Source organism: Pleuronectes platessa, chromosome 16 (assembly GCF_947347685.1).
Source record: "Pleuronectes platessa chromosome 16, fPlePla1.1, whole genome shotgun sequence".
Taxonomy (NCBI): domain Eukaryota; kingdom Metazoa; phylum Chordata; class Actinopteri; order Pleuronectiformes; family Pleuronectidae; genus Pleuronectes; species Pleuronectes platessa.
Genome location: NC_070641.1, coordinates 10,301,823 through 10,326,570, shown reverse-complemented (window position 1 = coordinate 10,326,570; position 24,748 = coordinate 10,301,823). Strand labels below are relative to the sequence as shown.

General features: G+C 42.1%; 2 protein-coding genes across 4 annotated transcripts; both read left to right on the top strand.

Moving 5' to 3' along the window:
- The first annotated feature begins 5,562 nt into the window (after positions 1–5,562).
- On the top strand, positions 5,563–9,440 carry mettl2a (methyltransferase 2A, methylcytidine). The gene is made up of 9 exons (XM_053443391.1): positions 5,563–5,714; positions 6,368–6,456; positions 6,717–6,973; positions 7,778–7,827; positions 7,938–7,998; positions 8,098–8,237; positions 8,340–8,446; positions 8,687–8,752; positions 8,848–9,440. The coding sequence occupies exons 1-9, from the start codon at positions 5,563–5,565 to the stop codon at positions 9,009–9,011; spliced, it is 1,086 nt and encodes a 361-aa protein (XP_053299366.1). The 3' UTR covers positions 9,012–9,440.
- Positions 9,441–9,611: 171 nt separating this feature from the next.
- Positions 9,612–22,484, top strand: tlk2 (tousled-like kinase 2). 3 transcript variants are annotated; one of them, XM_053443371.1, is made up of 21 exons: positions 9,614–10,355; positions 11,440–11,522; positions 12,963–13,034; positions 13,142–13,211; positions 13,299–13,342; positions 13,516–13,614; positions 14,164–14,265; positions 14,469–14,561; positions 14,751–14,861; positions 14,973–15,109; positions 15,376–15,528; positions 15,631–15,697; positions 15,807–15,904; positions 15,998–16,079; positions 16,623–16,714; positions 16,831–16,920; positions 17,047–17,216; positions 17,618–17,756; positions 18,774–18,885; positions 19,143–19,250; positions 19,419–22,484. In XM_053443371.1, the coding sequence occupies exons 2-21, from the start codon at positions 11,442–11,444 to the stop codon at positions 19,590–19,592; spliced, it is 2,094 nt and encodes a 697-aa protein (XP_053299346.1). In that variant the 5' UTR covers positions 9,614–10,355; positions 11,440–11,441; the 3' UTR covers positions 19,593–22,484. The 3 variants fall into 3 exon arrangements, with proteins under 3 accessions (XP_053299344.1, XP_053299345.1, XP_053299346.1); XM_053443369.1 differs by having other exon boundaries at positions 9,612–10,355; positions 15,376–15,697; XM_053443370.1 differs by lacking the exon at positions 13,516–13,614 and having other exon boundaries at positions 9,613–10,355; positions 15,376–15,697.
- The last annotated feature ends 2,264 nt before the right edge of the window (positions 22,485–24,748 follow it).

The window sequence follows — 24,748 nt, the reverse complement described above, 5'->3', positions numbered from 1 at the left end:
AATGCCCTATAAGGCAACAGTCAGTCTTTACATGTACGACTCTGACAAATATGTAGAGTCTGCTGTTTATCTTACTGGTGACTTGTACATCAAATATGTTGACGCATATTTTAGCATTATCCAAACATGTGCATTGTTTGATTGGATCATTCTAGGGGGATTACTTTGCATATTTAATCCCTTAGAAACCTAATTTACATTTTGCTTATAATGTAATTTAAAGGGTTTGATCCTTGGTAAGTGGGATTTTTCCTCACTCTCCCTGTAAATCCTCGTTCTTAATGGTTAGCGTCTCCATATGCAGTGCCGGGAGGAAGTCTTCGCAAATCGAATTGCTCAGTCCAGATGGTAGCTGCCTCCTGACTTGAAAGTCATTCCAACTAGTCGAGATGGTTCTCAGTCACGTAAAGAAAGATTTTACAGATGCCCTTGAATGCAGAAGCTATTACTTCAGATCTGCTTAAAACTGTAAAAAAAAACAAAAAATCTTTACACACAGACTTCAACCCATTTTAAAGTGAAACTTGGCACTAGCATATGACTGGTCTCTTGTCATTCACGAGGTAGAGAGGGTTGTCCACAAACCATCATGTCGCTGGTATGATCTCAGATACCTCCACACATTCCGAAGTCCCTTGGGCAACTAATACTGAAAATAGAGCTGATTAAATGTGTATGGTCTGTCTTTTTATAGCACTTTTTCACACTTCCTTCACCTATTCATACAGCGCATCTATGTGCTGCTCTTTCTCTGTCACACATCACTCATGCACTGCCAACAAGCCTGTCAGGGGACATTTGCGGTTCAGCATCTTGCCCAAGGACACCGGCACGCAAGACAGGGGGGAGATAGGGATCAAACTGTCATCCTTCTTGTTAGTGGACAACCCGCTATATCTCCTGAGCCACGGTCGCCCATGACATGCTACTTTAAGTAGACGATGAGAAATAAGTACTACACAGAAACAGTCCATTTACCATGACCAGTAAATATTTACCTCTAAGCAATTAATACTATTAGATATATACTTGTTAAAAAGTTGGTTGTAGGATATGCAAAGACATTGCTTAAACCGTTGGGTGGAGCCCACACGTGGTGACATAAAACTGTCCAGAAATGCATGTTGACCAGTTTGAATGTCAATTCCGATAATTATTTCACTAAATTTGATTCACGTTAATGGAAACAGAGTGTTGTTGTTTGTTTGTTTATTTGGGCAGTTGAACGACTTTGGTGCACATGAAGTCATTCTGTGTAATTTCAGTCCCAGAATTCTCCTCATTCATGTGGCTCAGTGGGCCTCAGCAAAGGGAATCCTGGTATTTGTCTCCCTCTGGTGTTAAAACAATGCACTGATCAGATGTGGTCAGTAAGTTGTGCCTGTCTACAGAAGTGTTATGTGGTTCTATTGTCAAGCAGCATCTGTGCTTATAATGTGGTTATGTGGATCAGTTGATCAGGGGAGTTGTACATCTGGACCACAGAGTTCGATCTGGACAAAGACTGTCACCTTCACGTGTCTCTCAACAGCATTATACATTTGTAAATCTAGAGCAGTTATGCCCAGACTGGGTCTTATGCTGCAGTTAGCTCCTGATGAACAAGTAATGCATTGAACCTTAGTAATAATAAAGCAAATACTGAGTGTTCTGTTAGCAGACGTAGTCCCGACGAGTATATAGTTGACCAGTTTTAAAAAGAGGAAATGTTTGAGAAGTAAAACAGTCATAGTCAACTTCCATCCTTCGTTTTTTGTCATGATACTTTACCATTTGTGTATTTGCACAGCATCTACAGGCACATCTATTTATATAATCATCCATCCATTCACCTCCCTAAACACACTCACTTATCTATCTATCTATCTTTCTATCTATCTATCTATCTATCTATCTATCTATGCATGCATGTATCTATACATCTATACATCTATGCAGTGGATTTTAGCCTGGAATTTCTGGTGGGGCAATTTTGTATGACGTCATGTCACCGTCACAAAAATAGAGGTAGCTGATTATTATAAGCAGTAGGCCTATAAAGACCAGTAAGATATACTATGGGTTGCATTTTGAGTGCCAGCAGGGAGCAGAAATTCTATTTCAAATGCAATTCACATGCTTTAGCGCGACAAAAAGATGTTGCCTATAATACAGCATTAAAGTTAAATGATTGCAACAAAGTTAAAACATTAGACAGACACATAGCTTCACATCAACGTCAACATCTATACTCTGAATAAAGAGCTTTAAGAGACGTAATGCTACTTTAAACTAGCCTACTTTAAACTAGCCTGGATGCCAGACCATTTTGGTCTGGCAGTTCGGTCTGGAGTCGCTCCATTGGGAAAAAATTATGGCCCGACCGGGCCAATCAGATTGTCAGGGCGGGCTTTATACGATGATTGACAGATGATCAACGGTAACGTAATCAACCACGTCATCACAGTGCCCTCGGGTTGAATTCGTTTTCAACAAACATGCCTGCCGCTGGCGAGCTGAGATGTGTAGATGCTGCCATTGAGTCTGTTTTAGAAGACATCGACAGCGCATTCATTTTGAAAGAGGAACACAGAACGTGGAGGCGACGCCAAAGCACAGCGCTAATCCCATCGCCCCGGCGCTTGGCTGTTCACAACGGACACTGAAGCGACGCTGAACCGCCGGGCAGCGCTAATAATATCACCCGTTGATCCAGTAGATCGCTGCACTGCTTTGTGCCAGTCACACCGGAGGCTGAAGCACCGCGCTGCGCCAAGGCTGCCTCGCGGTGCTTCAGCCTCCGGTGTGACCGGCACAAAGTTTTAACATGGGAGTGGATGGGAGCCAGCTGTTATTTAAGGCTTGGCGCTGCGCTGAAGCGTCCGGTGTGAACCCGGGTTAGTAAATAACTCACAATGCTTAGCATACGTCACATACTACGTTGCTCTGATTGGTTGTAGGTCTATCCAATTGAGCGAAGAGGAATTTTACTTCCTGGTCAGTTGAAACACGCCCCATAATTTTTTCCCAATGGAGCGACTCCAGACCGAACTGCCCGACCAAAAATGTTGTGGGCGGGGCTAAATTCGTCTGGTCCAGGCTAACTTTAAACAGCTGCTCTTAAAATGCAGATGTGACTTTAAATAGTCACGTTTCAATTGATCACAGTAAATCTGTTTCTGCAGAATAATTTTCTGTGTAACGTAGACAAGTCAAATGGGTTGACGAGTGAAACAACTTTACATACCATTAGATATCTAACGTAGTGGAGCTTATTCTCCAAACACCCTCATCCCCATCAACTCTAACACGTTTCCCAACTGGCTGGACCTGATCAAGTTGGTTCATGTCTGGTAAATAACTCCATACGGTCCCGTTAGCATCGCCTGCAGGCTAGCGGAGCTAAACTAACAAGCCATGTACAGGTACGTGCTCATCACTACCAATGGCAATGTTGACGCCCTAGGCGAGAATTCAAATTGGCGCGCCCCCAACATACACACGCCAACTGTCATGCATCCACAAGAACTTTTGGACTGTATACAGATGCACACACAGGCAGACAAATTTGTAAGCTATAAAAAACAATAAAATATATTATAAAAAAAATATAAAAAGAGTCCTGTACTGATAGCATATATTGTCACGTCGACAAAAATAAACATTAATGATGTCCACAATCGGGTTGATTCTTACCTCTATATTGTTCTTTCTTCTCCTCTACTTTGCGGTGCTTTCTGATTTGTGCACCTGATAATTTAATCTTTTTTTGATTCATCTTTGACTCTAACCGCAGTCTATCACCGCAGCGTGTACGTCAGGGACACACCTGAGGCGGAAGCGCAAATTCTGTGCGAGCCACCGCCTGACTGTTCACACAGGGAGCCATCCAGGAGGAGGTTTTAGATGCTGGCTTGCCTGTCCATGGAGCCACAGGTGGTGACATCAGCAAATGTCCCTACTATGCTGCCAAAATGAGTAGGTTTTTATACATCTCTTTGTATGTATCATGCTGCTATGAGGAACTGTTGTGAGGTTAAGTGAAACTCCCTTCTTTTTTTTCTGTTCATAAAGTGGATTCACTTGGTCTTATGTTTTCGATCTCATCTTTATAAAACCCCTCATTAGCTTCACACTACAAACCCTATTGGGGGGGGGGGGGGGGGGGGGGGTTTGAGAGAAGATTCCAGATTCATTCACTAGACTGGCACTCAGTAGAGCTCAACAGAGCAGTATAGGTTCATCTCTGATCCATGCAGCCTCCTTCTGCCAAGTTGTGTGGTTATTGGTTGAGTAGTTTATTACATAAACCTGTTGACTGACAAATCAGAGATGAAAACATAACCTCCTTAACAGAGGTAATAAAACCTCCACCCATTTATCAAGGAAATGTCACCAACATTAATAATTATTAGAAACACAACAGGAAATTAAAAGTAGAATGAAATGTTTCGAGAATATCTAAATAGTTGACAGGTAATTTTCTATCGGTCGACTTATCAATTAATTTATTAAAAGTAAATTTTCCCCTGCTACTTAGTCTGTAGGGTTTTTATATTGTGTTTTATTTACATTGTATATATTGGTTTATTTTTGTCGTGCACTGGTTGTACATCAAATTGCCCTTGAAGGATATTAAAGATTTTCTTTTATGGACAACTTTAGTTAATCACAAGCTGCACAAACCAAGCTAGAGCAGCAGAGGAACCCAGCAGCCAGCAGGGGGCAGCCTCAGGACATCACATTGAATTTGTCCATCCATTTATAGTGCTTAGGACCTGGACGTTGTGGCCTAGTCGGTAGGATGGTCGTCCTTCACCAAGAAGGCCCCACTCTTTCACATCTTAAAATTGGCAATGTACTAAACTCTTAAAATTGGCAGGATTTCTCCTAAGCAATTACTTGCAAGATATCTTACACTATGTAAATTTAAATTAATTAAATATAAAAAAAGGAAAAAAGATTATTACAAATTTATAAAATTTTTAATTAAAAAATTTAAAATGGCGCAGGATGTGCGCAATGGGCTTCTGCGCAGGTTGTGCGCAATGGTCTTCTGCGCAGGAAGTGCGCAATAGGCTTCTGCGCAGCATGTGCGAAAGGGCTTCTGCGCAGGAAGTGCGCAGTAGGCTTCTGCGCAGCATGTGCGCAATGGGCTTCTGTGCAGGATGTGCGTGCAGCTTTTTTTATTATTATTTAATTTAATTTAATTTAATTTAGTAATATTTAATTTTATATTCAATTTTTTTATATTTAATTTTCATCATAATTGTCATTTCTCCATCAGGGGTAAATGATGCTGGTCTTCACAGGTGACTGACCTCCACAAGCCGATAGCCGCCAATGCCACCCCCCCACAGGAGATTATGTGATTGTGTGTGTATGTGTGGCCGCGGTGCTTCTACCTCCGGTGCGTCCCCGGGGTTAGAGGATGATGGTGTGACGTTAATGTATTGTTTTACATTGCATGATCTATGTATCTGTCTGTCTGTCTTTTATTTCCAAAGTGTGTTTATTTCCTGTGTGTCAGTGAACGCAGCACACTTTATTGGCCGGCCCTTCTTCCGTCGCGTCAGATCCAACATGGCGGCGCCCCATGCCGTGGTCGCGGTGGAGGCAGGCAGCGGGGACACGGGGCTGGTTCCAAAGGATCCATCCACCGGGGACGTGAAGAGGCCTCAGTTCGGGACTCGGCTGCTCACGGACCCGCGGCAGGTGTTCCAGCACAACGCGTGGTCAGTGGATCCAAGACGTGACATGAATGCATCACTGTCACTGATCATGCTCTCTGTCTGTCTGTTGTTTTGATAGAAGAGACACTGACAGATCCTGTCAGATAACCTCAGGTCCTAGTATCATTTCAGTCACTTTCTTATACTGTAACACAAACATTTATAGAAAGAGGCTGCAGAACAATGATCGTTCTCATTGTTTATTATCGTGCTCATAATTTTCTCTATTGATCAAATAATGAATGAATAGATAGTTTAATATAATATGATCTCTAAAACTAAAGTGAAGTCTTTTTTTTAATTTTTTTTATTAGACCAACACTTCAAATATTTGAAAACTTTTCAGTATATAAATATCCCAGAGTGTACAATCTGCCATCTTGTTTCACTGTAAATATATTTGTGACTCTATATATTATTTCTATTCTCTATTTGGGGTTTATATTAACTTTTGTATTACCTTTACTGCTTTCTATTTCTTTGACGCTCCTCTTTGCTGCTTCAACACAGCAAATTTCCCCATTATGGGACTAATAAAGGATCGTATTGACTTGTCGTGTCTTATCTTAATGCATCTTTCCCTGTTTATGGTAATGCTGGAGGATATCCCAGCCCTGTCTGAATGTCACATGATGAGGTTTTTCTGTTGTGCACAGGGACAACGTGGAGTGGAGCGAGGAACAAGAAGAAGCTGCTAAGAACAAAGTCTTGGAAAACTGTCAGCCTCTACCTCAGCAGAAACAAGGTTGCATTGTTGTTGCCGAGATCCATTAGCAGAACTATAACTTCTCATTATTGTTTTATGCGTGCACAAATACACTCATAAAATTCTGTCTGTAATTCATTTCTGAGTTTGTTTTAATATTTGGCTTCAAGCAAGCTAAAATTGAAACAACACATTTCCGTTACATGTGCAAGCCGTGCTCATCTTCATGTTGATGATTCGTAAACATGGCAGAAAGTGGTAGATTATCAAGATCACACTGGGCTGACCTTCTCTTGCAGAGGAATACGACAGCCGGGCCAATGAGTACTGGAACGATTTCTACACAATCCATGAGAATCGGTTCTTCAAAGACCGCCACTGGCTCTTCACGGAGTTCCCAGAGTTGGCCCCGAAGTGTGGCCTCCTGAACCCCGAATCCCATCCTGAAGACTCCGGCACCGATGGCGTCCAGCAGGACAGTCTGGATCAAGAGCGAAGCAGAGAGGTCGAAGACGGGGACTTCCCTGGCTCCTCTGCCACGCATCGCATTCTGGAGGTGAGAGATTCATTTGAGCATGCGTTACCTAAACTTTCACCACACACACTAAATTAAAAAACGAAATCTCCAAAACGTATAAACATATTTAAATAGATAAATTGGGTTTAAAGGAGCCATATTTGTGAAAAGCCTATTTGTATTCTACTTCTAATGTACTACTGCGCTAACCTAAAGGAATAAAACAATCTAGCTTTTGCAAATATTTGGCAGGTTGCACTCAGTAAATATTAAAGAAAATAAAACCATATTCATCTCACTGACTGATCTCACTGGATGGTGGAGGCCAACAACTCAAAACAACTGGTTACATTTTAATCTCTGCCAAGGAGGCAATGTTTTCACCCCTGTCTGCTTGTTTGTTTGTTGGTTGGTTTGTATGTTTGTTTTTAAGCAAGATTATGCAAAAACTACTAAACAGATTACAACGAAACTTGGAACTTAATATCCAAATCAGGGCCAGGGACCAGGATTTGTTTTCTCAAACATTTTGAGAGATTTTTTGATATCCACTGATTTCCCAGGGAGAGATATACATGGCTATTTATTAAAAAAAATCGGGCACATTTAGAGGACTCGTATCTACGAGTGTGTGTAATTGGGTGCAGCTTGACATTAAGGGTATTTTGGGGCCTCTGCAGATGTATGCGCTCTACTGAGTGACACTGTGGTTTACTGAATTCAATTTTGGAATTGATTCATCCATTACAGATTTATACACTTTCTACTACCGGTATCAACCTGTATTTGTCTGAAGGATTTATTCTCTCTGGCTGCTGTAAATGTTACTATTTGTGTTCACAGGTTGGCTGCGGCGTAGGAAACACGTTTTTTCCAATACTAAAAACCAACAAGTAAGCGCGGCCAAGACATTGGCACGTCAAGATTTCACAACATGTTTGAACTAAACAGTGAAGCAAGCTGAATCCTTTACTGTACATAACTGCAACTTTGCTTTTTACAGCGACCCGGGCCTCTTTGTTTACTGCTGTGATTTTTCCAGCACTGCTGTGGAGTTAGTCAAGGTGAGGTGATGAGGTTATTGTAACAATGATGTGCTGATTAGGACTCATCCCTTGGATTGTGGGCTACCTGATGAATTCAAATTGCCCTCTTGTCATCAGGCTAATCCAGAGTACGACCCTGAGCGCTGCTTCGCCTTTGTTCGTGACTTGAGTGACGTGGAAGCCAATTACCCCGTCCCCGATGGAACCCTTGATGTTATAGTGCTAATCTTTGTGCTATCAGCATTGCATCCTGACAAGTATGAACTTTTCCTTGCCCCCCTCCGCCCCTCTCTTATTTTTTGGGTTTTTACTCCATGAACGCTCAAAAAAATCTGCATTGGTTTTCCCCCCTGTCTTAGGATGCAGGCATCCATCAGTAGACTGGCGAGGCTCCTTAGGCCTGGGGGAGTGATGCTTCTCAGGGACTATGGACGATACGACATGGCACAGCTCCGCTTCAAGAAAGGTTAATCAGACTAAAATCCAGCAAGAGTCCAGTTCTGATGGCTGTTAAGATTCAGAGATCCATTATTCATGGTGGATCACTTGTGCTGATCTTTGAAAATGTTTTCTGATCGCAGTATTTCAGCACGAACCACTACATTAGTGTTCAGGCATTTTTAATGACAGTCAAAGTAATCTGCTTTTAAATATGTAAATGATTATTGGAAATAATGTACATTTCAAACCTTTACTTCTTTTATAGGAAGGTGTCTGTCAGAAAACTTCTATGTCCGAGGTGATGGAACAAGAGTATATTTCTTTACTCAAGGTAAAAAAAATGAAATCAAAAAACAACTCTATTGAAAAAGAAATGGTTTTCAGAATTGTGCTTTAGTAAAAATACTGTTTCTTGTTTGACTTCAGATGAGCTTCATGAGCTGTTCGCTGAGGCAGGACTTGAGAAAGTGCAGAACCTTGTAGACCGAAGGCTCCAGGTGAACAGAGGCAAGCAGCTCACCATGTACAGGGTGTGGATCCAGTGCAAGTACCGCAGGGCTCGAGTTCTGCCAGCTGAGAACCAGGACTGAGGCCGGAGGAGAGGAGCCGCCTGCGTGTGTCCTTCAACCACAACTGAAACTCCCAGCTGAAGTCAAGGCGTTGCTTTGTTTTATTTTTCTCTGAGGATGTATGGAATTGAAAAAGGTCTATTGTGATTATGAGAAAGGCCATACAACTGGATAGTTTATATAGTGTTAAGAATGTACACCATCCCAGCTCCTGTAATATCCACGGACTGGTTCTTTGGCGACTGCGTCTGATGGTGCTGCAAGAGTAATGACTTCTCATTTCCTGCTGATGAGAAAGGGCTGGTTCCCCCGGAATAAACATTTCTTCTCTGCCCGAGGCGATTTTTCAAGAAGCTGAAGTTTTGATACTAATCGCATGTTTAAAAAAAAAAAAAACACTTAACTCTTTTTGTACATGGAAAAATGTAATAAACATCTGAACTGTAAAAATGTTGAATAATTTTACTTGGTACTGAACAATAGAAACATTTAAATTATATTGATTGCAATGAATGCGGAATCCCTATGTCACCCTGCAGTGGCTAAATAATAATAGTTTTCCAAATTACCTGTAACATGGAAGTGGAGTATGTGGGTGTGAACATCAAGGCAACTTTCTGATAAGTGATCATTTTGTTGTGTGGGTGGGCGCTGTTAAATTGTGTTGTGCACTCGGGGATTTACCATTGGTCCAGACGAGATTTGGGGGCAGGCGTCGACTGAACGAAGGTGAAAATACTTGAACAATCTCACGAGAAAATATGAGATTTTACTGATTATTGTTTACATTGCAAAATGAGAACCGAACCGAATCGATCCGGATTCCGCTGAAACGGAGTCGCAGAGGCACAACTTCCCCCGAAACAGATTGGTTTGTCCCCCGCAGCGAGGAGGACGACTGCAGACGAACTTTGTTTTGATCGGACCCGAAATTCATCTCACCGCCGGGGGAGAGAGGAAAAAACAGGGGGGGTAACTACAACACTGGCTCAAAGACACCACATATACCTGGTGGGGAAAACGCAGGGTTTCGAGGGTCGCCATTGTGTGGGAGGAAGGTACTCAACGTAGCCGCGGTATGGTCCTCGGGGAGAGGGATGTGATGGGGATCCCCGCCTAAGGAGAACCGAAAGGCGGGTTTGGGATACCCGGAGCTGTTGAGGCCTCCGAGGGGAATCCTCCGTGGTCTACCTTGAGCTACACCGCGCGCTCCAGTGTCTCGGAGGCGGACAGGCAGCAACTCGAGGGACGCGGCTGTGGATGCGGCCTAGCCTGGGAGGGTCTGCCGAGCACCGGGGAGACAACGGGGACGGTTTTAGGGTTTACAACCGGCCCTCCGGAGGACCGAGAAAATATCAAATTACAGTAAGTATCTCGTCGGGTGGTTTAAAAGCAAGATTCCGGCACGTATCTCTTGATGGAGTAGACCCAGGCGTCGTGGCCCGGGCACCTGACAACACAGAACCGAGGAGATGCTTCTTTTTGACAGACAGTCAGAGTTGACGCTAGCATGTTGGCTACCTAACGTTAGCCAGCCTCTATATGTTTGTCATACATTTGTCTGCAGTGGACAGTAGTTGTGTTGCATTTTTTGACTCGTGAGCCTACATAGCAACTTTGATTTGACCAACGCAGATCCTAACATTTCCCTCTTTTGGCTTCGCTTCTAAATCAGATCTAACGATGCTAGTTAGCGATACCGTTAGCTCCTGGAGTGCAATGCTAAGTGATGACCAGCATCGACAGGCTCGTTAGCTCGTGTACTCAGTGTGTTAGCTAGCTCCATCACTCACTGGTGGTGTTTCTAACCATTTGGTTAGATCGTTAGCTGAGCCAGCAAACCCACTGGAGACCAACTTGAGACGAGGACGAGGACAAGGACTTGAACGTGTCCCTAAGTGGACACGAGTGGTGCAGGTCACATTATTCATTGAATGCGTGCGAGTCTCAGTCACAGCAGGGCGTGAAACTTAAACGTCAACCTTTACACAAGCTAACAAGCTGGACACTCATTGTCTATTGTGGCCTTTTCCATTGCTGTAAGTACACTTGGCAGTCCCACCATTAGTGACCTTTCAAAACTCCAGCCCCATGTAACTTGTCTTATGTTGCCAGGGCGTTATCACATGATGATTTCATTTCCAAGGCAGAGACTCTTACACATCTGGCCAACTTCTTTGATGCATACATTTATAATATCTGTCATTGAGCAGGTTTTGGTCCAGATTTTATTTTAGCACTCAAACTGCTCGGCGGCCACCACATGATAGTGGCAAACCTTATTGTCAGGTTTATTGATGACTCAGAACAGGAATTTTCCACATCCATATAGCTAAAAACAGCCATGACTCATCACAACCAGTGCCCTTTGAAACAGTGATCCGTCACTCCCATTTGAATACACCAGACCCCACAATGCTGTCCTTAATCTTTGCTCTTGTCTCTGCAGCCATGATGGAAGAACTGCATAGCCTGGACCCCCGACGGCAGGAGCTGCTGGAGGCTCGCTTCACCGGTGTTGGTGTGGCTAAGGTTCGTGTTGCAGCAGATGTCACAGATATGGAGCACGGGAACTGCGTCCCGTCAACGTGCTCAAAATTACAGATTGCCTTGATTGCACAGTTCTTGCGAATCTCTTCCCCTCTTTGTCTCACTTTGCCTCAGTATCATTCGGCTGTTTGGCCTGGACCAGCTTGGCCCCACTCCTTTTCTTTGTCTGTCTCTGGAGAAGGTTGAGCTGTGTCTGTGTTTTTTGGCTGGTGTGATATGGCATCTCTCCCTGGCTCATGATGTAGCGGCTGTATATGCAAGTGGCGATGCCTGCCAAAAAGGCCACAGACGGGACAGGGGTGGTAGGGGAGGAGGAATGAAGGCAGAGGAGGAATGCCGAAATAGTTCTTGACCAGGTGTGAGTGGAGGCAGCGTTTACCCTTCGGCCCTCTTGCTTCCGACGTGGATGGAGCTTTCTATGTGGAAGGTGATCTTGGAACAGTTAGGGAGCGAGAGTCAGTGCCAGGAGTGGGCCCCGTGCCAGCCATAGGCAGAGCTGAGCCGAGCCCAGAGCATGGCATGGCTGCTGCCGCAGAGAAAATGGCAGCTCTCTTTAAGGCATCATGCCATAGAAACCCGATATGACAAGGGATGCAATGTGTGTGGAGGAAGTCAGAGAGAAGTGTGTCCACTAATGACTATGAAGAAATGTAGGTTGGTGGTCTGAAAATCCTGCCGTGTCGCTGAGCAGCTTCAAGTTTTTTTTTTCTTGCCCTTGAGCAGCTGCGTGTCACTGCTGTTCTCTCTGACATCGCTGAAAGGAAAATTGTCGTCCTTTGATAACAAACAGGTAGCACCCCATTTCGTAATGGAGCAGCGAAGGCCCACTAAAATGACTAGAAAGTGCTCTTCCTTTTGAACAAGCCGGATATCAGATAACCAAGATTTTGTGTGGGATGAGCAGCCAATTCTTAGATCAGGCAGAGCATCTTCCACTGGCTGTTTCCTGAGTGAAAGGAGAAGAATGGTTAAGACCGGTGAACAGGGAGAAAAATGGATGACATTATCCAAAGGTGACAGACAGACAGGGGGATACATCCCCAGCAGCATGCCTAATGTTCAGCCATTTTAGGAGGGTTCAGTGAGAGAGCTCTGGTGTGCTCTGAATGACTAAGTATCTCTTCCTGATTGGACAGTGCCTGCTGAATTCTGATGTGATTCATCTGACTGACAGGCATCACCTAGGGAGCTAGCGTTAGGACTGAAGCAGGTCTTGATTCAGTGGCAAACAAATTGGGGACGTTATTTAGCCAAAGCTCTCACTTGTTCTCTTTAACAAGTGCAAACACAACAAGTACACAAGCATGTACTTTGAGGATACGGTTGACTTTGAGGATACAGTTTAAAATCTCTTGCGTCTTTTTAAGCATCTTCGTATTTCTTAACTAATTGTGCTTAATTTCTTTTGCCTAATTTTAACAGGGCTCAGGTCAAAACGAGTCCTCCAATCAGAGTTTATGCAGTGTGGGCTCGCTTAGTGATAAAGAGCCAGAGGTAAGTCTGAATCCCGTATTAAGTGTTTTTTCTCTTCTTCATCCTAACCACCTCTGTGTCGCACCTTTTATTGCACATTTGCTTGATTCTCATTGCCTTCCTTACAGACGCCTGAGAAAAAGGCGAATGACCAGAGAGTGAGAAAACGGAAAGCAGACAACTTCGACGGCAGCCATGGTAAGTTTGGTCGACCGCTGCAATGCTTCCATTGTGATTCCAAATGTCAGCCTCTCTCTGAACTCATCGCTGCTCTTTCTCATCCAGGCAAAGCCGGATCAAGGGGGCATAAAATTAGTGATTATTTTGAGGTGAGTGGCAGAACATTTTTGGGATTTATATTTCCAGCAGCGCTCATGTACTTTCAAATGCCTCAGTAATGGGTGCATAACCTTTCATACTTATTTTTTAACCGCTCGTTTTAGCCATCTCTGGCTTTCCATTGAACTTCTTTCCTATCCCTCTTTCGTCACATGTCTGTCAGTTTGCGGGAGGTAGCGGTCCTGGTACCAGCCCTGCCAGGGGAATTCCACCAGTGGTCCGCTCTTCCCCACAACACTCGCTATCCAACCCCCCTGTCACGGTGAGCATCTTTGCTCTGTGGTCTGACTTGTGTGTTTTTATTTGATTTTTTGTTGTTGTTAATCTCTCAACACTCTTTCCTGTTATTCTTTTTTTCCTGCACTTTTTCATGGACGGGAAGAATCTGTGTAGTAACGTTTAGTCTTTAAGTTTTGGTGACTCATCATCATCATCAGTCATTATTAGCCAAGGTTTTTCCGAAAACCAAAGAAACCAATCAATGAAAGTAACATAGTTGAAATGCAAATATATAAACACATGGACATTCAAATGAGATTACAAATAGTTTAGATGAACCTGATAAAGTCTTTTTTAGTACTTAAATCCGAGAGTCTATACTTTGTTTTTTTGTATTTATACAGTATCATGTGCTTCTAATAGTTAATTTGAGTGTTTACAGTTGGCCTCTTACTTCTGCCAGATTAATCTCATGTTTTATCATGACTGGTATCAGCTCTTGATTAATTAATGTCCTTTGTTGAAATTCACATATTAAGATACCCTCTGTACGTGTATGGTTTCTTAATGTTTGAACGTGTCTGCCTCCCAGGTGCAGCAAGGAAGCCCCTCTTCCATCGGCTCGGCCAACACAGAGCACTCGACGTGTTCGCTGAAGCCCGCTCCTCCTCACATGCTCCACAAAGCCACCCAGGTACCTGACACACCCTCAGATGGCCATTCATCTGATTTAATTCAACTGTAATTCCAAAGTTGTTCAATACTTGGCATATCAACAAAAAAAAATCAATCCAAAATATCGTTTGATGGGATGACTTGTTGCACTACTATTTGTCGCTGATACAGAATGATGCACCATTAACATAAACCCTGTTTTGTGCTCACTTTACCCTGTAGTCTGACCTTACCATAGAGAAACTAACAGCAATGGAGAACAACAAGAACTCTGACCTGGAGAAGAAGGAGGGCCGAATAGACGATTTGCTCCGGGTACTAATCTCATTACATTTCATTTGTTACTCTGCTTGTCACTTTTATGTTTTGGAAATATTTAGATTTGTCTTTTTACTCGCATGTTGGAGTGGATGCATTCCTTCTGTCTGTACATGCCTAAACTAGCTAATATTTAAATTCTTATTACCTGACCTTTTGCTTTTCGTTTCCTATGTTCATCTCCAGGCAAACTGTGATCTGAGGCGGCAGATTGATGAACAGCAGAGGATGCTGGAGAGATACAAGGAACGCTTAAATAAGTGTGTGACCATGTCCAAGAAGCTGCTGATTGAAAAAGTACGTCCGTTGAATACCAATCTGATTTATTATGAGCTATTAGTCGCCAAAGTGATTTGATCACTGTGGGCTCGTTATATAAGCTCTAATTTAGGACTGCTCTTCCTTTAGTCGAAACAGGAGAAGATGGCATGCAGGGACAAAAGCATGCAGGACAGACTTCGACTGGGTCACTTCACCACAGTGAGACATGGAGCATCTTTCACAGAGCAGTGGACGGATGGATACGCCTTTCAAAACCTTATCAAGTGAGGATCTTTCATGCTTTTCCCCTGCTGAAATGAATGTTAGCTCGAGAGGTACAGAAAATACAACAGATTTCTGTATGTATTATAAGTAGGATTCATTTATTTTAATCATCTAGACAGACAGCCTAATGTGTTTATTATCTTATACAAGAGGTTAACCCAGCTTCTCAGTCAGGGAGCCAGATAAATTACATCACATTATACACAGACTAACAGAGAAATCACTTCGATCTGTATGTTGCACCAATGTACCGTCTTTTTTTCAGACAACAAGAAAGGATTAACACCCAGCGAGAGGACATTGAAAGGCAGAGGAAGCTACTGGCCAAACGCAAGCCTCCCTCCATGGCCCAGACTCCACCCCCGAGCTTGGAGCAAAACAAACGCAAAAGCAAGACCAACGGAACAGAAAGTGAAGCGTACGTGTGTTTTGGTTATTTGTCTTCGCTTTATTTACCCACTGGTTTACCATGTGTTCATATTTTTGAACTTGCACTTGGGTTGGTTCTGTGTTCTCGCAGGTTATCGCAGGCGGAGTACCACGAACAAGAGGAAATCTTCAAGCTAAGACTAGGGCATCTTAAGAAGGTAATGCCCATTTATGAGTGACAGGTTTCTGCTTTCGACACACTTCCTCTGGTCTTTCCTTGTTTAGTTGTTTTGTTAATAACATTGCTTTGATTGTTTTGCTTTGCAGGAGGAGGCGGAGATCCAGGCGGAGCTAGAGAGGTTGGAGCGAGTGCGGAATCTGCACATTCGTGAACTGAAAAGGATCCACAATGAAGATAATTCCCAGTATGGCTTCTTCTTCTATGGTCCTTCACTAGTTGTTCTGATGCATCTCTGGGCTCTGTCTCATTCCTGAACTTGTGTTTTCACTCTGTGCAGATTCAAAGATCACCCCACGCTAAATGACCGTTATTTGCTCCTCTATTTACTTGGACGAGGAGGTTTCAGTGAAGTTTACAAGGTGAGAGAAACATGTGAAGTAATAAGCTCTTTGTCCCCAGAGGGGTGAAGAATAGGGGTCAACAATTCAGCATTTTTACTTTTTTAAACTGATGTAGTGACTGTCGAGCTTTGCCAGAACATCCCCTAGTGTTAGTACTAGATGAACACAGCTCTGCAGACTTGAATGTGATGTACGATAGCAGGTCCATATCAAGAATGTAGATTTATTGCAATCTTATCAAATAGATTTACGATAAAAGCAAGTTTTCTGCTGGTTGTGTGGTGACAGATGTTGATTCAAATTAAGTTGTCTTTTGGCATTGCAGTGTTAGATAGTTTGGGAAATATTTGCAGATGCATTTTTCATTAAATAACACTCTGTTGACATCATCAACATTTCAAAGTAAATGATTGTCAGAATGTGAGTGTGATTCCAAGAATCTGTTGTCACCTCTGTAAAAGTGCTGAAAGAACAAGGCCATTTTATGTTCGTCTCGATAGCAGCCATAACAAGTTTGTGCCAAATGCCGCTCACAACTAAATAGAGACATTTATTTTCCAGGCCTTTGACCTAACAGAGCAAAGGTATGTTGCGGTCAAAATCCACCAGTTAAACAAGAACTGGAGGGATGAGAAGAAGGAAAATTATCACAAGTGAGTGCTGTGTTTTTGAAGCAATACATCATTTTATGTTCTGTTACACTGTGTGTGTGTGTGATACTCGCATTTAAAATAAATTGTGTAAAAGTTGAAAATTATCTTTGTTTCAGACATGCATGCAGAGAATATAGAATCCATAAAGAGCTGGACCATCCACGAATAGTTAAACTCTACGACTACTTTTCGCTCGACACTGACTCGTAAGTAATTTCCTCTCCAAAATATGTCCTCCAAAACATAAGTTCATGCAGAGTGTATGCAGAGGACTTTTTCAATATGTAGAACCTTAACTTCTAATAATAGACTTCTCCCTTGTTGTGGTGCAGGTTCTGCACCGTCTTGGAGTACTGCGAGGGCAACGACTTGGACTTCTACCTGAAGCAGCACAAGCTCATGTCTGAGAAAGAGGGCCGCTCCATCATTATGCAGATTGTCAATGCCCTCAAGTACCTGAATGAGATCAGACCGCCCATTATCCACTATGACCTTAAACCTGGTGCGTCTACACATCACAGCGACCACTACACTCCGAGAGCTTACATGATGTTGTTTTAGCCGCAGTGACATTAGTGTTAATACAGAGTTTTTATACTGGTTCACAGTCTTTTTCCAATAATAGTTATGATTTATTCATCAAAAGTATTTGGAGTATTAAATCTGGCTCTGTTGACAGTTTAGGGTATAATTTGTGAAAGAGTGAGACAGTTTGACCTTTAACCTAGTTGCTGCCCATTATTCCATCAATGGGTTGTTTTTAACTTAAGAGCAGACTTCATTATGCTTTGAACAGAGCTGAATCATCCGTGGGATAATCGTCTTTTTTAACTAGAAATGTAAATATCAATCTAAACTGTGAGGACATTTGCTTTATTACCTAATTTTCTCGCCCCTGCTCAGGCAACATCCTCCTGGTGAATGGCACTGCATGTGGGGAGATCAAGATCACAGATTTTGGCCTTTCAAAGATAATGGATGACGACAGCTACAACTCGGTAGACGGGATGGAGCTGACGTCACAGGGAGCAGGGACCTACTGGTAAGATACAGTGGGAGTCAACACTCTGCTGAAGGGGGGGGGCATTGTCTGTGATGTGAACATTTTTGCTTTTTATTTGTTCTTTTGAGCTTCAGGGTCAAATTTATTTCAGATAGTCAGGCCTGACATATGTCTCTATGCCTGAGTACTTTCAAATGTCATATTACATTAGGAGGGAAGTCATCATTTTTCTGTGTGGAGGCATTTTATGCTTAAAAATGTCCTGAGTTTTGACTGAGTAGTGTGCAGTATGGTCACTATGTGCGACTGAGCATCGGTTGGACTCTAGTTTTGCCTGAAGGAGAACTCGTGGGGCATTTTATTGCAATAGCCACGAAAGAGATAATAAATTCCAGAGTGTATAGTGTAGTGCGATTATATCTGCACACAGTAGTAATGGGCTATTAATAACAACTGAAAACCAGTACACTGCATACCTCAGCCTTTCTTAGCAAATATTGTGTTATTTTCACTATATGTAAACACAATGTAATATGGTCTGCAAATTAAGTTCTTTGACACATTGTTTATACTAGTCTCACATTTTAGGGACTAAATCAACACTAGCAATGAATCCTTTACAACGATATGACTTAAAAAAAACAGTCTCTGGCTCCAGACGCAGAGACCATTGATAACTTCACAGCCGGGAGAAGGTGCACAGCCCGGCCACAGCGCCACCGAAACCGGGGCAGACGGGCGCACGCGGCTGATGAATGCACTGCTCTGAAGAAAGAGATTTAACTCATTAATAAACAGTATCGATCATTTTGTGATGATCAATGCGCTGGTTTTCTCAGAGCAGATATAATATTACTGATGTTTGTCTTGACATATGAACCTACAGGGCTTCAACAACCATTTATTCAAAAAAATGAAATGTAGAGGTGCACACCCTGAGGTCCCCTAAATATAACCTACTGCCAGGCACACAACAATTAAATACACTGTATAGACGGTACATAAAGTCATGTACAATTTGACTAATCTAAATGTTTCTCTTCCCTTCTCCTTTAGGTACCTGCCCCCTGAGTGCTTTGTGGTTGGCAAGGAACCCCCCAAAATCTCCAACAAGGTGGATGTGTGGTCTGTGGGAGTCATTTTCTACCAGTGTTTGTATGGCCGAAAGGTAGGAGACCCAAACTGGAAATAATGTAAACATTTTAGCTATTATTGACCTATAAGCTTATATTTATATTGCGATACAGAAAAAATACAGTTGGGATTATCTCCCTATGTTATGTTACATTATTCATAATAAAATTTGCATCGTATTTATCATGAATTGAATTGCTCCTATTCCTATACTTTATTTAATACATTTTTCATCCCCTTCTGGAATGTGTTTTCAATGACACTTATTTTTTACCTCTCTTTACCTTCTAGCCATTCGGTCACAACCAGTCCCAGCAAGACATCCTGCAGGAGAACACCATACTGAAGGCAACAGATGTGCAGTTTCCTCCTAAACCAGTAGTTACACCTGAAGCTAAGGTAATGGACTCCCTCACATCTATGCATCTGCAACTAGCACAATAACCTCCATTAATTCTCCCTTTCTACTATTGTTAATAATGAATTATTATATTTTCGTTCAAACACTGCAATCGTTGGTATTTGTAGCTTATCAGTTAAAGCAACCTTTACGCTTTCTCCCTCCAGGCCTTTGTAAGGCGCTGTTTAGTGTACCGTAAGGAGGACCGCATCGATGTGCACCAGCTGTCCAGTGACCCCTTCCTCATGCCCCACATCCGCAAGTCGGTGGCCTCGTCGGGCACTTCGGGCACGGCCGTGGCCTCCACATCCAGCTCCTCCAACAGCAGCGCCTCAAACTGAACTGACTGCCTGAACCATATGAAAGAGTCAAGTGGGTGGGTGCAGCACCGAACTGTCCACCTTCCAATTAGCATCCCACCTTGCCATGAAGAGTCCAAGAGAAGAGGTCGGACGACAGCAAAGGGTGCGTGAGGAGTCATGGTCGGCTTGGCAGGGGAGACAGACGTCAGCCTTCAGCCCTCTCATGTCCACCCACCCCGACTTACCTGTCCTCCTTTCTCAAAGAAGGGTGGCATTGTTCTGGGGGTCAAAGCCCTGGACGACTCAGTTGGTTAAAAGGGGGGTTTCGGTGTTTTGGCTTTTTCCCCTCAGCTCGAAAAAAGAAAATACAAAGAAGTACAGAACTGCTTCAGCTTGGCCAGATGAAAAGGACTGCGGGAGGCACCATACCTGTACGCACTCACACACATACACCATGCATGAGCCATTCTGCTCCAAGGTAGTCTGAACTCCCCAAGCTCAAACATTTAGTTTTTTCTCATTTCCCTGAACCCGGTGGAGAGAACCAGTCTGCCCTGTTATTGTTTTGGACCCTAAATATCTATGGCTCCGTTTTATCCAACTCGCTGTTTCTGGGATCCTCTGCCCCACTTAAATTCCAGACCCAGATAGTGTTTGACGAGGCGGGATAGAAGCTACTACCCCATCTCCACGCTCGCCCTCCGTCTCCTCGTCAAACTCCTGTGACCAAAGCTTTTAACTTCCAGCTGGTGGCAGTGTTCCACCTCAGTTTTATAATGAAGGGTTTTAGAGTCGTGTTACGTGATCTGGAGTGGAAGCTGTTGAGGAATGACCCCTTTTTACATTTTTTTATTTTTTGTTTTTTTCAAAGAACACTTTTCAATGCAACCAGTTTTATGGACAAAACTGTTGTTTTTTCAAGTTGCCTTTCACTAGAGCTGTTCTCGTTTTGATTGATATCCCCCCCCCCCCCCCCCTACCATAAACACATATTTATTTAGGTATGTTTTGAATTTATTTTTGGCCAATGAAATGCAAGCGACTGGTTTACCTTATAGTACTATGGGGGAGATTGGGCCTTAGCAGACAGTTGCATAAACCATTAAATACTATTGGTTAAAAATGTGTTTGTTGTTCTGGGTTTAATATCACAGGACCAACTTCTGTCTACAACACAGCTGACAATGTATTCATGAGTATGATGTCTGTACTTAGTTTCTGTTCATTATTCTCTGTAAAATTGGTTTCACTGATTAGAAATCAATTATTTATCCAGATGCATTCAAGCCTTTCCAAGTCAGTGCTAAAACCTCGTTGATATCTTGTAGTGTTAATATACCAAATCACGTTTAGTTTTTCTGATAAGGGAGTAAATGGGTCAGGAAACAGATGGTATAGTTCGATGGTAATTTCACATTGACTGAAGCCTGCTCCATAAATGATCAGATTTTTACGGCTACTTATAATATTTGTGTAATGCACAAGAAAAATTTGTAGAGCGTCTAAAATCTGGTTTGGGAGTTCAGGAGTGGCCCTGCTTCTGTCGGGAGAATACAAAAGCCAAAGATAAATATTCAACAGCTTCTTATTTGTCCTGTGTCTCTCAAGTGACATGTTGAACAATATTTGACAAGCATTTGAGCACACAATCCGGGATGCGTGAGAACTCGATCTGAGGCCACCAATTGGATAGAACTGTCTCACACACTTCAGCAGCTGACCTCTAATGTTATTTTCATTTTTTCTAGCAAGTCGCTCTCAGCAGACGGGTTTATTGGACAGGATATGTCAGCTTTAGACATTAAGATGTAAGACTGTTTTTTTTGTCCAACTATATTTGTTAATAGAAAGCTTTAGAAGACTCAATCACTGAAAGTGGTACTAAATCATTACTACCAAGATTCAAGTCCACTAATGCAAAGGCAAATAATGATAAATGTACTGTATAAGCTGTGAGGACTTAACTGAAATATTACATTGTGTGATTGAATTTTCTCTTCCATGTCACGACTCATGGGTCAACGACACAGACGAGCAAGACTTATACTTTTGTTCATATTAATAACACATCCTCAAACCTTTATAGTTTCTAGAGAAAGGAACTTATAACCAGCAACATATTGGGTCTTTTGAAAGTATCTTATCTTGTTTAGGCTAAGTCAAATGGACCAGTAATCAAAATGATGGTAAAAAGGCTAAAGCTCAAATTTGATCAAAGAATGGCTAAGCTTGCCTAAAATAATATACTGGATTCTTTTATCTGGGAGGAAATATGCTTTTGGATCAATGATCCAGCTTTCCATGGGGATTAATTCAGAAAAGGCTTGTTCACTTTAAATTGGCTGAAATCACCATAGCTGCACGGCTACTTCACGCTATCGGAGCAAAGCCTGTCCACAGCCAAACCCCTGAAACCCTCACATCACTGGAAACATGCAAGTCATTCTTTCTACAGGGTCCTGACTGGGACAAAAAGCTTTACACAGAGATCAACAGAATTTTTTATAGTTAAGTAGAAATATTTGGCAGTTCTAGTTATACCCAATAATAATAAATAGTTGCACTTATATATTGCACTTACATGTAGCACTTTGTAGTTTGGCTTTTTTTTTAAAGCTACTGTTCTTAAATGATTCTTCTTGTTCTGGGTTTGCCTCATGGTTGAATGCACTTTTTGTAAGTTGCTTTGGATAAAAGAGTCAGCTAAATGAAATGTAATGTAATGTAGTGTAATATGATTTTAACACAAATGGAGGGATAGCTTATTACAGAGAATGTAGACTGGTGACATTTACAGCTGTTTTAACTGTGCAAAGATTCTATAATTAGGGTGTGTGACAGTGCTGCTCAGAAAAACACTTCACACATCTGCTGTCTCTTATAAGGAAAAAATATCCACAAATTGTTATAAATATCTGGTTATAAATTGAACATTTCTGTCAGAGTGACCTTTTCAGGCAGTAAGTAGAAGTAGCAAAGAAGTTCTCACCTGTTTGCTCTGGCAACAAAAACATTATCCCAGAGATGTCACGTGCATGACAGTCATAATAGTTTGTTCCTCAGACAAAAAGGAAAAACAAAAGCTCATAGATGGACAGGGTTGAATGGAAGTAAACAAACTCAAATCGTTATTAACTCTCGGTTCTTGGCAGCAGACTGACATTTTAGTTACATTTTCCAAAATGACAAATTCTGTTAATCGGCTTCTGGTGTGTGATTTCACAAATGCTTAGTTAAAAGTATTTTCGCTACGATTGAAAATGTGCACATCCGATATATATTTGAAGGATAACTGTAGTTTCTACCCCTCATATTGATAGTGTTAATTTTGGCAGCTATTTTTGATTTAGTCTTAATCTTTTCACGAAAATGCATATTAGTTTTAGTCACATTTAGTCATTTTTATCCTTAGTTTTAGTCTAGTTTTAGTCGACGAAAACAAATTACATTTTAGTCTAGTTTTAGTCACATTTAGTGGCCACATTAAACTCATTTTCTTCCCTTCTCAGGCCCAGGGACCCTGTGTTGTGTCTAAAACTGCATAATAGTCTAGCTTGCAGTACTTTAGTTGTCCATTAGATATCCCTACCAGCATAAGTCTATAGCAGGGGTCGGCAACCTTTGCTTTCAAAAGAGTAATTTTGCCCCCTCTTCCCCCAAATAAAATTTGTCTGGAGCCGCAAAACCTGTTTGATAACAAAGCTAATAAAGTTTAATATAAAGTTATTCTATACTAAACTATAGTTTGTTGCATTTACGAAATTATAGAACGACAATAAAGAAAACTTGACATTTTATTGCTATTTGTACCTGTTACAACAAAGGAAAACACCGAACACTTATGAAGAGGAGAAAATACACAGGCAAGTGTCAGCCTACTTTGAAATAAATTAAACACAGAACTTTGTAGGGCTATTTGAGTCCTCCCAGTATTTGTGGGAAATGTATGAAATAAGAAGTACACTATTTTGAAATAAATAAAAACATATAGCTGCAGCCTAATAGCTTAAAAATATATATTTAGTTTTAAATGTGAAAACAAAAAGTGAGAGCAGGTTAGACTGGAGGCGAACACAGAAACTGAAGCTCGGTACAAACCACCTGCGGGGCTGGGGGCAGAGCCTCGGGACCGGTGCGCTATCTGGGGCGCACACACACACACACACAGACACACACACTCCACTCGCCCGCTCCTGATACTTCATGGCGGCCTGATACGATGATGTTTAAAAAAATGATTGCGACTTAGTCAACCACCAACATTTTCGTCTCGTCCCGTCAACGAAAGTTAAAATAGATTTAGTCATAGTTTTTATTTTTAAAGATCGGTTTTCGTTACGTCTTCGTCTCGTCTTCGTCATGGAAAAAAGTTTAACGAATATTTTTCTTCATAGTTTTCGTTAAACGAAATTAACACTGTATTGAGAGCATTAAAATAAGTTGCAGGAAAAAAATGTTGCGCCATAAAAGTGATTCTAACTCCCACATTCATAGGCTGTGTAATTCAGGGGTTGCATCCTTAAAAGATCAAATCAAAATGGAGAGGGCCGGTCTAAGGAGGATTCCCTATCTTCATCAGCAGCTTGTCCTGGTCTTACCTGCTGAACGCGCTGCAGCTCGTCATAAACAACTCAATAGCTTCATGACTGCTCACATGAGCCCTCAGATAGGTTGGCCCTAAAAGGATCCACCCATTTGTCATCTGTGTTTGAAGGAGGCTACGAAATGGGAAAGCCGTGAAGCAAACATTGCTCCTTTACGCCAACAATTAGCAGGTATAGTCCCATACCCTGGTGTTTTTATCACAAAAAGGCCATTGACTCAGTTATCATTGCCAAAACAGAAGTTTCCTTTTCTGTTTGTTTTCTTCCTCAATGATTCATGTTTAATGTCACATACGTGGTGGAAACCTGCGCTGTCTTGCCTGTGTTGCATCTTGCACAACATGAACAAAAAACTTGCTGTTGCACGTTGTTCCCAACGCCCACAATTTCAGGCGGCCGAGTGTCGGGGCAGAATGTCTCACTTTGCATTTCGGTGCCCGCGTTATCAGGTTGGAGCGGCCCGGACTGCTCCCGTGGGATGCACCTGAGACTCACTTCTCCAATCAGGGTTTTGCCGGTTTTCTCAGTTCTTCTTTTGAATATGTCACAAATATAAATATGACATTATTCTTACTGGACCTGTTTCAAAGT

Excerpts from the sequence above, each read along its gene's own strand:
- mettl2a (XM_053443391.1), top strand. The coding sequence starts at position 5,563 with ATGGCGGCGCCCCATGCCGTGGTCGCGGTGGAGGCAGGCAGCGGGGAC. Across the intron at positions 6,974-7,777 it reads CCACGCATCGCATTCTGGAG|GTTGGCTGCGGCGTAGGAAA; the intron begins GTGAGAGATTCA and ends TTGTGTTCACAG. Across the intron at positions 7,999-8,097 it reads CTGCTGTGGAGTTAGTCAAG|GCTAATCCAGAGTACGACCC; the intron begins GTGAGGTGATGA and ends TCTTGTCATCAG.
- tlk2 (XM_053443369.1), top strand. The coding sequence starts at position 11,442 with ATGATGGAAGAACTGCATAGCCTGGACCCCCGACGGCAGGAGCTGCTG. Across the intron at positions 11,523-12,962 it reads CCGGTGTTGGTGTGGCTAAG|GGCTCAGGTCAAAACGAGTC; the intron begins GTTCGTGTTGCA and ends TAATTTTAACAG. Across the intron at positions 15,110-15,375 it reads GCCTTTCAAAACCTTATCAA|ACAACAAGAAAGGATTAACA; the intron begins GTGAGGATCTTT and ends TCTTTTTTTCAG.